Source organism: Lactuca virosa, chromosome 7 (assembly GCF_052849685.1).
Source record: "Lactuca virosa cultivar CGN04683 chromosome 7, Lactuca_virosa_CGN04683_v6, whole genome shotgun sequence".
Classification (NCBI taxonomy): Eukaryota; Viridiplantae; Streptophyta; class Magnoliopsida; order Asterales; family Asteraceae; genus Lactuca; species Lactuca virosa.
Genome location: NC_136432.1, coordinates 76,518,956 through 76,533,778, shown reverse-complemented (window position 1 = coordinate 76,533,778; position 14,823 = coordinate 76,518,956). Strand labels below are relative to the sequence as shown.

Here is a 14,823-nt window from a genome sequence, read left to right as displayed (position 1 = left end):
ACCGATGTCGAATAAAATGATATTTCCTGTCGATATGTCGATATCTACCATGATCCCTCGGTTCCTTGGTCAAGGCAACCGCTCCTTCATTATCATAGAAAATTTCCATGGGCTCCTTTATGGCTGGCACAACTCCAAGGTCTCCGATGAAGTTCTTCAACCATATCTCCTCCTTTGACGCTTCGCTCGACGCTATATACTCTGATTCGCACATTGAATCAACTACAGTTTCCTGCTTGTAACTCTTCCAAGTCACTGCTCCTCTATTAAGGTAAAGACGCAACCCGACTACGAACGATAGTTGTCCCGGTCGGTCTGAAAATTGGCGTCACTATACCCTCGCACCCTTAAGTCATCACTCCCACCAAGGACTAGAAACCATTCCTTGGTCCTCCGAAGGTACATAAGAATATTCTTGACTGTGGTCCAATGTGCTTTGCCAGGGTTCCCTTGATATCTACTGACCATGCTCAAAGCAAAGGCCACATCTGGGCGAGTACAAGTCATCGCATACATGATCGAGCCAACTGCGGAAGCGTATGGTACTCAGCTCATCTCTGCTATCTCGACTTTGGTACTCGGACTTTGAGTCTTACTCAACTTGGCATTACTTTGGATTGGTAAATCCCCTTCTTGGAATTCTCCATACTAAAATGTTTTAGTACCTTGTCCAAGTAAGTATTCTGACTAAGTCCTATTAGTTTTGTACTCCTGTTTCTCACTATCCTTATTCCCAAAATATAGGCAGCCTCTCCGAGGTCCTTCATAGCGAAACACTTCCCAAGCCAGGACTTGACTTCCTGCAGGGTCGGGATGTCGTTTCCTATGAGTAGTTTGTCATCAACATACAATACGAGAAAGCTAACTATACTCCCACTGGCTTTGACATATACACATGATTCATCCTCGCTTCGCAGAAAACCAAACTCTTTGAATTTCTCATCGAAACAAACATTCCATCTGGGAGATGCTTGTTTCAATCCATAAATAGATTTCTCAAGTTTACACACTCTATTGGGGTGCTTCACATCGACAAAACCCTCTGGCTGATTCATATAAACATCCTCAGCCAACTTCCCTTTAAGGAAAGCGGTTTTAACATCCATCTGCCATATCTCATAGTCATGAAATGCAGCAATGGCTAGCATCACCCTAATAGACTTTATCTTCGCAACTGGTGAGAAGGTCTCATCATAGTTAACTCCGGGAGTTTGAGTAAAGCCCTTCGCAACCAATCGCACCTTATAGGTGTGTACCTTCCCCTCCATGTCAGTCTTCTTCTTGAAGATCCATTTGCACCCGAACGTCTTACGACCCGGCACATTGTCAACCAAATTCCAAACTTGGTTGTCATACATGGACTGAATCTCTCTATCCATAGCCACTTTCCATTTTGCAGACTCCAGGCCTGCCATGGCTTCCTTGTAGCTATTAGGTTCATCAAAATTTATTAGTGTACTATCACTAATAAACGTATCACCCTCACTTGTTATATGAAAACCATATAAAACAGGTGGAACACTAACTCTACTGGAACATCTATGAGGTAGGGACTCATCAATCAGTTCAACCGGAGTTTCCTCCTCGGGTTGAGCGCCAATGTTAGAGGTTCCTTCATCACTCGACTCTTGAAGCTCTTTGAGAATTATTTGCCTCCCACTGTCCCCTTGGCTTATGAGTTCTCGCTCTCGGAAAACCCCTCTCCTCGCAACGAAGACAACATTGTCACTCGGTCTATAGAAGAGATATCCAAAGGACTTCTGCGGGTAGCCGATGAAAATACACCGCTCACTACGAGGTTCGAGCTTCTCGTGAGTCTCTCGTCTTACGAAAGCCTCGCAATCCCAAACCTTGATGTGTGCTAACGAGGGAGCTTTCCCTGTCCACATCTTGTGAGGTGTTTTGGCAACCTTCTTTGTAGGGACTAAGTTAAGGATATGTGCGGCAGTCTCTAAGGCATACCCCAAGAATGAGACAGGTAGCGAATCACGACTCATCATGGAACAAACCATGTCTAGCAAGGTTCGATTATGCTTCTCAGCCACACCATTCAACTACGGTGTCCTAGGTGGCGTCAATTGAGAAACGATTTTGCATTCCTTGAGGTAGTCGTGGAATTCAAGACTTAGATACTCTCCACCTCGATCGGATCGAAGCATCTTGATTTTCCTGCCCAACTGATTCTCCGCTTCTTGTTTAAACTCTTTGAACTTTTCAAAGGTTTCTGACTTGTGCTTGATTAAGTAGATATACCCATATCTGCTATAATCATCGGTGAAAGTCACATAGAAGTGGCTCGCATCCTTTGTGGTAGATCTGAAGGGTCCACACACATCGGTGTGTATGAGATCCAATAAACCCTCACCCCTTCCACAAGTGCCAGTGAAGGGTGACTGGGTCATCTTTCCAAGCAAAGAAGACTCGCACACGTCATCGTCCCTAATGTCGAATGACTCCAACACTCCATCCTTTTGGAGTTGGGTTATGCGTTTCTTGTTGACATGTCCAAGACGACAATGCAACAAGCATGCTTTGTCTAAACGATTGGAAGAATCAATACATAACACATCATTTCCTAAATTGTCTACAACCATCACATTTTCATATATTACATTACAAGGCAATGCTTCAAAATAGAAAACACCATTAAGATAAGCATTAATAGAACCCTTTTATTTATCAAATGAATATCTAAAACCTTGTCCATACAAACCATGAAAAGAAATGACGTTTCTTTCCATATCCGGCGAATAGCAACAATTATTTAAATCTAGTCCTAATCCATTACTAAGCACTAAAGAGTAAACTCTAATCTTGGTGACAGGCGACGGTCTTTTGTTCCCCATGATCAAGTTTATCTTCCCATGCTCCACATCCCTATTTCTTCTTAGACCCTGCAAATAAGAACAAATGTGAAAACCACATCCTATATCAAGTACCCAAGAAATAGCATGTGATGAATCATTGTATTTAATAGTGTAAATATCTACGTAGGACGGCTTGATCTTTCCATCCTTGATATCTTGCAGATACTTTGGGCAGCTTCGTTTCCAATGCCCTATTTCGTGGCAGTGATGAAACTCTGCATCCTTGGGGTTGGAGTTGGGTTTAGCAGAACCAACCTTAGTTCCACTAGAAGAGGTGCCATCATGGGACTTTCCCTTATGGTGGCTCTTTGAGGGAGCCTTCCTCTTTTTCCCCTTCCCTTGCCCAATTGCCAAGACTGGGGCAGCAGCAGGAGTAGGAGTTGGTGCAACAGACTTGTCCTTGAGGTTACTCTCGGCAGTCCTCAATAGACCTTGAAACTTGCTCAATGTGACCTCCTCTTTATTCATGTGGTAGGTCATGCGAAACTCGTTGAAGCAGGGTGGCAGCGAATGTAGAATGATGTCAATCACCAGCTCTTCATCGAAGTTAACATTTAACTTCAGCAGGTGGTCAACATACCTCCGCATCTTCTGCAGATGAGCAGTGACAGACTCTTCGTCTCTCATCTTGGTTGTGATCATCGGAGTGATGGTCTCATACCTTTCCTGGCTCGCACTTTGGTGATACCTTTCCACCAAGTCCTGATGCATTTCGTAGGGATAGAAGTCCTCGTAGGACTTTTGAAGTTAAGTAGTCATTTTCGCTAGCATGATGCAATGGAATTTCGTGGCATCACGCTCATGGGCCTCGAAGGCAGTGATCTCTACGGGAGTGGCAGTGTTCATGTCCACCTCTTTCAGCTCCTTGTCGAGGACATATTCTTTGTCCTCGTAGCGGGTGACCATCCTTATGTTGCGGATCCAATCGTTGAATTTGTTTCCATCGAAGATCACCCTCCCACACAAGTTCATGAGTGAGAACGAGCCGAAGGCGTTTGAACCAGAAGCGTTGTTGTTCAAGTTCGACATCTGAAAAGGGAAAGAGACAAAATTTGATTAGATAAGAATCCCCAATTAAACACCCAAATGAAAAATTAGGGCTAGGACCCAACAACATTATTTGTAATTTAGAAGAGGGATGCCGTAATCTAAACAACAAATAATTTGAAGGTAAGTGAATGACGATTCACTAATTTCCGCCATGAAAAACAAATTAAAATTAAGTTTTAAATGTATTGAAAACTCCTATATCTTTTGAGATTCATTGAACTTTTCAATGGCATGTTTAAATCTCGATATGCCCCTCAAGTTTGTGACTGGGATGCCGAGGATCACAAAGCGGGTATGAATAACCATGCAAATGTACACGGCGCCCCAATGTTACAGTCACCTAATCGACGTGCCGGTTAACTACACACACTCCATCGATCTATGAGAAACATCGAGTCACCCTTTGCCACCTTTGCTTAGAGCCCAATTAGTGTGCCAGTTAACCACACACGCTCCACTAACGTCTTAGCAAGGGTACAAAGTGTAATTTCATGGAATTGCATCAAATTCACTTTTGCCTAAAGTAACTAAGATTGAGAATTTTATAAAAACATTTAATTACTTTATATATTCATTATACTTTTAATGAGGAAAGGGTTTCCATATCCTACCCGTTTGGCTAACGACCCTCCACCAATCAAGGAAGCGGTGGGTGAGAGTGGACACCCTTTAAATGACTATTTTATAGACCATAACCTTATACCCCCTTATAGACCAGCTTTGTGAATGAGGCCTACTAACGGTAAGACTATCATTTAAGTTATACATATATAATAATTATTCTTATAATATTATAATAGTATAGGGTAAATTTTAAACTTGTAAAATTTTTGGGTTTGGAATTTAATAATTTCAAAATTAAACTTTTAATCCAAAAATTAAATTCCAAAACTTGAGGGCAAGTTTTGAAACTTTTCAAAACATTACTAGATTAAATTCGAAAATTATTAGATAATCACATTATTAATATTTATCACACAATTTAATCTTTTCCATACAAGATAATTCAAATCAATTTACAAATGATTAATCTTTATCTTATAAAGCTAGTAATTATCTTAAATTGAGAATTATCCATTAATTTGATTTGGATATCAATCACCAAAATAAAAAATCTGATTTTTAATTTGAGAAAATAATTTATGGTAATTATCCAAAGCAAATCAAGGTAGAAAATTCGCAATACAGCAAACAGCTGTACTCACGTCATGACCCTCTATGGTCACGTCGTGAGTTCAGTCAAAACAGAAAAACGAATTTTGAAGATTTGAACAATAAACTTTGCATCAAATACATTAGAATAAACAATCTAAGCTCTGATACCACTGTTGGGTCATGAGCATAACAACATTCCTATGGTGTTCATGCAAACCCTAATGCTTGGATCTAGTTTTTCTAATGATACATGCATATTGTCCAAGACTTGCAAAACCCTAATCTAGCATACAACAAAAACTAATTGAATATCAAATAAGCAAGTTAGATGAATACCTTGATTGTTGATTGTAGATCTTGAAGCTTTGAGAACCTTAGCACCTCAAATGTTGTGCCTCTAATGAATCACAAACACCAAAAGCAATTGGATGAAGCAAGAGAGAGAGGGGAGATGGAAAATTTGGCTCCAAGACTTCTAGGGTTAGGTGTAACCAAATTCTCATGCCCAAGGGGTCTTATGCAAGTGTGGGAATTAGGGTTTCAGTCATTATCCTTATCTGGTTACTTAGCCACCAAGCAACCCATAAGATAACTCTAGAATCTCTCATTTGGACGGATTTTTAAGGCCTTATCCTTAGAATTCGTCCACCCTATCCATTAGGGTTTCCTTGCCCAACCTTGTAACTATCACATAATTACAATTCAGTCCGTTTAGTTCAATTAACTTCTTTTGACCACAAAATTAATTCTTAATTAATTATTGACCAATGTTAATTAAACAAATATGATTTCTCATTTAATATATTATTATTATAATATATTAATAAACCATAATAACCTCTTCCTTTATTATTCATCCAGTCAAGTTGCTTTGGTGAAGGCAACCCAAAAGGACCATGCACAACCGGGTCTAGTACATACCATATATAGTTATGAACTTAGACACTAATCCAACAGTTACAGTCTTTATTTAAACAATAGATGTTTTGTACCTATTTTATAGGAACATGTAAGAGTTGTAAATTTATAAATAAATCTATATTTACTTATCGTTTAAATGGATGTCCATATTCACGTTCTGAAATGATGTATTCTATGTTAAAGAAAATTTTTCTCTTAATGTTATTTATGAAGTAAATCTATAAGCTTTCATTAAATCAGTAGTTCTGATCATAACACCTAAATAATCAAATGATATTTGATTGAAACTTATCTATGTCATAATCGTCATGACTATTTAAATATGAAACACATATACCAACTTAAAAAAGATGTAATTTTTGAAGGCAAATGAGTTTAAATCATTGATATATGTGAATCCTATTTATATGCGAAGATGATTCACAAGTATCTTTATATATTAGTAGTTAAAGAACAAAAGGCTTAAAAAAGAATTATACATAAGTGATGGTTGTAATCTTTTCAATCCATGAATAGATGTGGTGATAGATGCTTAGTCACTTTCACTGACAACTTTTATTCGTTATTGATAAAACCTTTTATTTGCTCAAATTATTTCGTAGTGAAGATTGAAATACAACTTAATGAGATCATCATTAACCTTTTCGCTGTGATAAAGAAAATGAGTTTTGTAAACCAAGTCTTATTGGAAGATCTTAGGAGTTGTGGAATCGATTCACAACTCATTCCGACAAAAACGCCCACTCGTCATTAGTATGGTTCTGGTAGCATAAGATCACCTGGTCACTTCGATCTATCTTTTGTTATTCGAGGTAGCCTTCGTATTCTCTAGTGGGATATAGTCACCTGGCCACTAGTTAAATGTCAATAATAGATCTTTTTGGATAGAATAAAATAGATCATGTGTTCTGTTATATGATGTTTTTAAAAGAACTACTTACTTTATAATTTTTTTGGAATTATGATCACTACAACAAATATATATATATATATATATATATATATATATATATATATATATATATATATATATATATATATATAATATATATATATATATATATATATATATATATATATATATATATATATATATATAGTCCAACCAAACAAGTGGATTGAATACTTTTATTAGAATAAGGATGTAATGGTTTATCCTTATGTAAATGGTATGGAGTTATGGAGCTTATGTTAGACAATAGGCTTAAGCACTCTAGCATCTACTAACTTCATTTATATAGACTATCCTAAATGGTTGTTTAGGATGAAGTTTCTACTAATTCCACTAATTTTCATTCCATAAGACAAGTGCTTAGAAAGTATTTTTCTAAGTGGGAGCAATTTGGAACTTTAAGAGCTAAAGATCCATAAGATAAATGCATCATAGTTTGGAACTAGCAAGTTTTCAATTGTTGTTGAATCTGCTCAGTAGTTGATCAGAAACTAATAAAACACACAGAGATGCATTCACGTGTGATTATCAAGTATGGGCTTGATTAATCTTCCTCGATATATATTTTAAATATTAAGAGTAAGCGATTTTTCAAAGGGGAAAACATACATGAATGAACATCTTCTCAGATTTAAGGTAACATCTCAAAGTAAGAATCTTCTTTCTTATAAGACTATTACATAGTATGATTAAATTATAAATCAAGAAGACTATTGTGTTTTCCAAAAAGCTAGTGGGAGCACAGTAACATTCCTAGTCTTATATGTACTCGACATACTAACTCTTGGAATAAACATCTATATAGATAACTCATGACAACTTAAAGGATTAACTAAAATTGTATTAGTTATCAAGGATCTTAAAGAGCTTAAGATAAAGGTCTGTGAGAGAGTCATCTTGTCAAATACCACATGACATGATTTTGAGCAAAATCCTAGTGCAAAATTTTTGAACTAGATAACATGATTGTATTCCATATGTTATTGCAATATGAATAATCATATATGTCATGATTATGCATGACAGCCAAATAAATCGAATGCTTAGAGCATGTCGATGACACCGGTATAATCCGAGAATGAGTCATTGTGTGGCTTATAGAAATATTCTAAAGTACTTTCAAAAACTAGAGAAATATTCCTAATATGTGGAGTATTTGAAAGAAAGCTATGTTTAAGCTATTTCGCATATGTTAAACTTGCAAATAAATTGAGATATTTCTCAATCGGGCGTGTTCTCATTATAAATGAAGAGAAAATACATGGATAGTAGTTCCATGTAGATTCTAATTACAAATACACATCAGGGTTAAATTAAATTGTGGTTTGGAGAATCACATACAAATATGCTTAATGTATAGTTCATTATGACTATGAGTAATCTCATTACACAAGTATTGGTATCTAAATCATATTTAAGCATCTAATACATTCTCAATAATTTTCTTTATATATGAGTTAATTTATAAAACTGAATTTGTTTGTATTTGCAAAGTTTATACAAATCAAATTTGAAAAATCTACTTAACAAAGCTCTTTCATTAACTAAAGCATGAAAGCCAAGCTGGTGCTTGGCTTTCATTAACAAAGCTCTTTCTATTTGATTGAAATTTGTTATCTGAATGTTGGAACAATAAAAGCAATATATATTGTAATGAGTTGAGATATTTGATATGAGTCTTTCATTAAATAATTGTTGTGTTCTATGTTAGCGTGTTTAAATCCTTCAATAACTAGGTTATTCTAAATGTCCATAGTCATTCATAGTTGTGGGAGCATCTATGAGGTAAGACTAATATGAGTGGATTGGTTGATTTTCATAGAGATGAAAATAGCAAGAGCCGCTACCAAATTCATAGGTACTTGATTAGGAGAATAAGTACTGGACCTGAACCACATCAAAATCACTTTATGGATCATAGTCATGAGTGATGTTTTGATCAAGGTTGTATCTTTGTATTCTTAGACTTGAGATAAATATTTGGGACTTGAAGTGTAGGAATTGTTGTGCTTTGACATGGTTTAACACTGTTCCGTAAAAAGCAGCCATAAGGGCCATCCTTGGGTATGAAATGAACTACATTGATGGGCGTATCGAATCAAGATGTTTTTTTTGTAGAGTTAGACATCTAAGGCCTTACTCAAACTTGAACACTAAACGAGATTCATCGCAATCCGTATCTCATGTTCAACATCAGGCGACCACTCTTTGGCTAAATTGATTTCCTTAGCATCCATACTCATCATTCATTTCCATATGCTACTTTGGTATGATGATAAAAAAAATATCATCTTGGGTTTTTTATGCAAAGAAAAACCTCATTGAAATCGAGACAGTTCTAGGCGTTGGTGGTCAAGATATATTTTTTTACTCTCAGCACCTCCACACTCACATCTCTCTCTTGTAGTTTAACGAATGATGGTTGCTGGTACTTTGTATTTGGTTTCAACCAAAAGAGGGAAAGTATGTAAGTTGCTTTCTGGTGCTTTATCTTATGACACCTTACTAGGTTTCTACATTTCTTATGCCAATCACAAGTTCATATCATCTATGATTCATGGGGTTTCATTTACGAAACATGCTCTCTTACCAATACACCTTCGACAACCACTATACACATATTTCGTTCGATTGATGATTTACTTTTTCATGATCTCGAAGTATACTGTGTAAACTAACAAGTGAAAGACATATAACGGCTAGGGTTTCATATTATTTTCAAAGAGAAGTACAAATACAATGAAAGGGAAAGATATAATATATAGAGTGGCTAATTATGGTTTCTTAGCTAAAAGGCTCCACATAAACCTAATACATGATAAAGCTTAAAATCTTATTAGGCTAACATCCCCCTCAAACTCACAATGCAACAATAATAAGCATTGAGAGTTTGTTAGGCAGAAAATGGAATCAAGGAGCAATCAATGGTTTCTTAAGAATATCAACAATCTGCAAAGGGGAAGATACATCAGGAAAGGAGATACTTCCCTTTTGGAGATGATGACGTGTGAAATGACAATCAATTTCAATGTGGTTTGTGCGCTCATGAAACACTGAATTTTTGGCAATCATTATCGCATTATAGTTGTCAAAATACAAAGGAGTAGGCTGAGAGATGTGAATGCCCATATCTGCAAGAAGCCATCTCAACCCAACAATCTCACAAGTGGCGATAGCCATGGCTATGTAGAAGAACGGGAGATAACCATGATATGAACGAATCTCCAAGAAAAACACAATACCCGGTAGTAGACTTACGATCATAGATGTCATTATTCCAGTTAGCATCACTATACAAGAGTGTGGCATTGAGTACCACGAAGATTTCTCTAAATACGAAGAATAGCTCCCCGATGCACTGTAGAAGGAGCAGTGACAAACTGGCTAACCACATGATGTAACATCCCAAAAATCAGAGAAAATTTTTTATTTTTCCAAAACAACCGAAAAGGCAATATTTGTTTACAAAGACATTGTTTCAAAAGTGTAATTCATAAATCAGAGTATCCCAGAATCCAATAACATAAAATCCAAAGGATGTGCACAATCACGCCTTCTCCTTGCCACAATCATTTGAAGTACCTGAAATAATAACTAAAATTATAAGCACGAAGCTTAGTAAGTTCCCCCAAAGTACCAACACACAACATATAACAGGATATATTGGGTCCACAACTAAGAGACTGGATTACCCTTGAGCCCACAGTATGTGTCTGGATTGCCCTCGGGCCCACAACTCATATCTGGTTTGCTCTCGATCCCACAACATAAGTCTGACTTGCCCTCGGGGCCTACAACTTATCTTTGGCTTGCTCTCGAGCTCACAACATAAGTCTGGCTTACCCTCAGGACCCACAGCGTATGCATGGCTTGCTCCCGAGTTTGTTGGCTACCACACAAAGCAATACAACCTCAACCAACTATACAATGTCGACATATACATAACTGATAACATGTATTTAGAAAACAGATAAATATATAACCAGTTAGACAAACAGGCAGATCTAACAACTCACTACTGTATAACAACACCCGATATACCAGAATACATAATCTAGTGGGCCGACATTAGTGCCTTCGACCCACAAGTGTAGTGAGGAAAACTCACATCTAACAAAAGATAGCTGAATCAACACTCACTCTGTTGCGAACACTTCTCCTCACACTAAACATAATCCAAAAATGACTCCAATCAATAACTAAGGTTTTATCCCATACCAATGGTTCACTCATCCTTCATCATATTAAGGGCAAAAGACCATTTTTCCCCTTTCCCTACAAGACCCAACTAATCCAAGCCCAAAACCCTAAATGACCCAAGGCCCAACATCCATCCAATGGGCTTCTGAGAGAACGCCTGGCGTCCACTAAAAGACGCATGGCATCCAAACTCCCATCGTTCTAACCCAAACGCCTGTCGTAACCACAGAATCCCAAATCCTTAACCAAGGTCTTAATGGCTTAAGACCTAATGTTTAAACTTCAGATCCCATTCTAAAAGAATGTCTAAAGCCATAAAGTTGCATCCTTTGTGACTTTGCATAGGTACAAAGAGACCAACACCAAATAAAGTAGACCATTTTTTTTTCTCTCTTCTGTTTTTAGTAATACAATGACAGTACTTGTTGATCATCTTACCTAACATCCACGGGATAATCAGGAAAAGCATAATGATGATAGTAGTCATTGCATTACACGATAGAATGTTTGTTAGAATGATGGGATTAATTATAGAGTGTGCAACCAACAACTTAAAAGTTTTAAGAAAAGATAAACTCATGACCTACCATAAAAGAATGGGTTGATTATGAACTTGGAAACCCATGGAGTACATCTCTCGGTTATTTTATGCCAAAGGGATCCGTATAAATACAGAAAACCATTATATTTTTCAAATACATTGAGTGGCAAATTTTGAGCTATAGCCATCAACACAGCATCACTATTCAATGTTTTGTAATGCGCCAACAAATCTATTGCAAAGCCTACATATATTCCAAAATCAGCCAATTAAATGTGCAGGTTTTTCACTACTGGATTTTGAGTCCAGTTGACACTTATGGAAATCTTTAGAGGAAATAAGAGTAACTAGAAGGCCATCACCAGTTGTGCCAGAAAACAGAGCATCCTTCTGTGTATCAGTATTGATGTGTTGCAGCAGATGCCGGGCTGTCTCCATATGCATATTAGAAAGAGCCAAGGCTAGTGGTGTCTGACCTTCTTTGTCTTCCGCCAACAACAAATCTTGGTTTCTTGCCACCAAGATCTTTGTAGCATCAGTGTTGCCAATAATGGCAGCGACATGAAGCAGTGTGCTTCCTTCTGAATTTGTCACATCTATTAGTTGTGTGTTCTCCGGTATCTTTTCCAATAATATCTCTAAGAATTCCCACTTCTTGGAAGTACCGACTGCTACATGGAGCGAGGTGTTGCCATTATTCGTGATTTTGTCTATCTCTGTAACCCTTCCCCCATTCAATGTATATTCGACCCATTCCCAATATCCTCGTTGAATATTACTGTACAAGTTATGGAGATCCCCTGCTATGTCTTCATCTTGTGGTGTATCTATATTTGCATAATTTTGTTATCAAGGCAAAAAACTACAAGATACAAAATATTTCTCTGATGTGATCTAATCTAATCTAATTTAAACATTAGGGATTTTAAAGTAAGATGCAAAAAAACACCTTGTTTGTGTGTGTATATATATATATATATATATATATATATATATATATATATATATATATACTTTTATCCGTTTTGTATACTTTGTATCTCTTTTACCATTTGTTTGTTTACACAAGTGGTTGGCGGACTCTACTTTATAGTGACTATAAAGTAAAAGCTATATATACATATTTTACTGTAAAAGTAGTTGTATGCTTTACTTTATCTAAATCACCAACCCAAATAAACAATTCATAGATTAGAAAACAAGAGAGATTGTACCTGCACCAACAGGAGGTGCAATAACTGGAGGTAGTTTTGGAAAAACAGGAGCATACAGTGTCTGCAGTTCATCCCAAACATCTTTTGCACTGAAATCATGATCTGAATTTGTCTCTTGATGGAGTTTTCTTGTGAGACGATTCACAACATACCCGAGTATTTCTTTAGAGAGGGAACCAAGAATCCAACCCTTCACCAGGGCATCTGATCTTCTCCACAGCCTGTATTGAGTTTGATGGTCACCCACCTTCTCCTTCCCAAAAACACTACTACTGGTTTCAGGGCTTACGAGTGTTCCATCAATGATACCAAACATACCATGACTCTCTAAGAGACATATCATCTGTGTTTTCCAAATACCATACTCACCCCTTCCACTCAACTTCAAGGTAAGAAAACTGTGGGTATTATAAACATGTGATGGGTATGGGTATGTGTTTTCTTCTCCAACTTCTAGTGTGACATGCAGATTAGAGCTTGAGCTTGAGCTTGCCATCTTTATATGTTTTTTTTCCTTTCTTCAGTCTTCCATCTCTTAGATACTTAAATAGAAACATGGAGTGGATTTGTGGTGCCCACAAAAGCCACTTTAGGATTGAATCCTCCCCAAGTAATTCCCTCAGATAATAAATTAAAGTTTCAAGCAAAAAATAAAATAATTGCAAAAGTTATTTACTAAACGATTTTACTATTAAAATTATTTATCAAAATATAATACAAGTACCGTGAAGGTTACTTATTTATTACAAAATAAAAATAAAGAACAAGTGAAACCCATCTTTGCATATGCTTCCGTTCCATTTTCATCACCGGTTTGTCTTCTTAGTCCTTCATATATTCATAGGCAAAGGGAATCATAACATGAATTCTTTATAGAGTAAGGAACATATTTTATTGTTTGGTTGACTCGAGTTCTTACACATATATAAGGTGCAGATCAGATCAGTCTTTGTATGAACTTGTGAATTGATTGTTAAAAAAGCATAGACTATTTCAATCGGTCATAGTTCTTTTGTAGATTTTTTTAAAACAGTAAATCTAATCTAATCCTAAACTATTCCTAATTTCACCAATGTTCCAGACGAAATTTGAACCCTCAACCTCAAAGGGAAGACAACACCTGATACCGTTGAGCTAGAAGCCGTTTGGTTTTTGTTGATTGTTTAAATGGACAAAATTAGACACTAGATCAACCGAAAAGAACAAATTTAGATACACTTTCATCTACTTAATAGGAATTATATTTTTTATGTAATATTGGCCAGTTATTAGTTATTTATCTCAAATATCATTTATAGGCATCTTTTTAAGTAACTGTGCATTTTTTATGGCATTTTGACTCCCTTTCACCATGTTACACACAACGTTGGATATTGCATCACAACACATACTCATACACCAAACTATATATAAGAACTGTTTCGGTATTAACCTGTGGCTAAAGATTGATAGGAATCAGTCCTATCTTAGAGAAAAAAAAATTTGATAGCAAACTATACATAAGAACAGTTTCAGCAACAAACTTTTGGGATGAAACTGTAGTGCCAACATAACTTTTGGGTTAGTGATTTTAAGTTTTAAAATAGGAGAGAAGCATTAATTTCTTGAAATTAGACTTATCACTCTCCCTTCATGGACACTAGTTCTTATGTGTTTTATATTTAAAAATAAACTTTAATTGTACATGGAGTACCATTAAAGTTTAATTTATACCAACTTGATATCCTTTTTTTTCATTATCTGGTGTTCCAACAGAATCATCATTGCAAACTACTAGCCTGGTGTAGATACAGCATCAGTACTTGCCTGCTGGTATAAATACTAACTCTTAACTTTTTTTTTTTTTTCTGTCAATATTCCTACCATCTTACATATCTTAAAAGAAAGATGTAGCTGATTTGTGGTGCCCACAAAAGCCACTTA

At 36.3% G+C, this 14,823-nt stretch overlaps 1 protein-coding gene across 1 annotated transcript; it reads right to left on the bottom strand.

The window, feature by feature from the left end:
• Positions 1–11,673: 11,673 nt before the first annotated feature.
• Positions 11,674–13,404, bottom strand: LOC145125828 (uncharacterized). The gene is made up of 2 exons (XM_079061234.1): positions 12,901–13,404; positions 11,674–12,513 (listed from the first exon to the last, which is right to left on the bottom strand). The coding sequence occupies exons 1-2, from the start codon at positions 13,394–13,396 to the stop codon at positions 11,948–11,950; spliced, it is 1,062 nt and encodes a 353-aa protein (XP_078917360.1). The 5' UTR covers positions 13,397–13,404; the 3' UTR covers positions 11,674–11,947.
• Between the last annotated feature and the right edge of the window lie 1,419 nt (positions 13,405–14,823).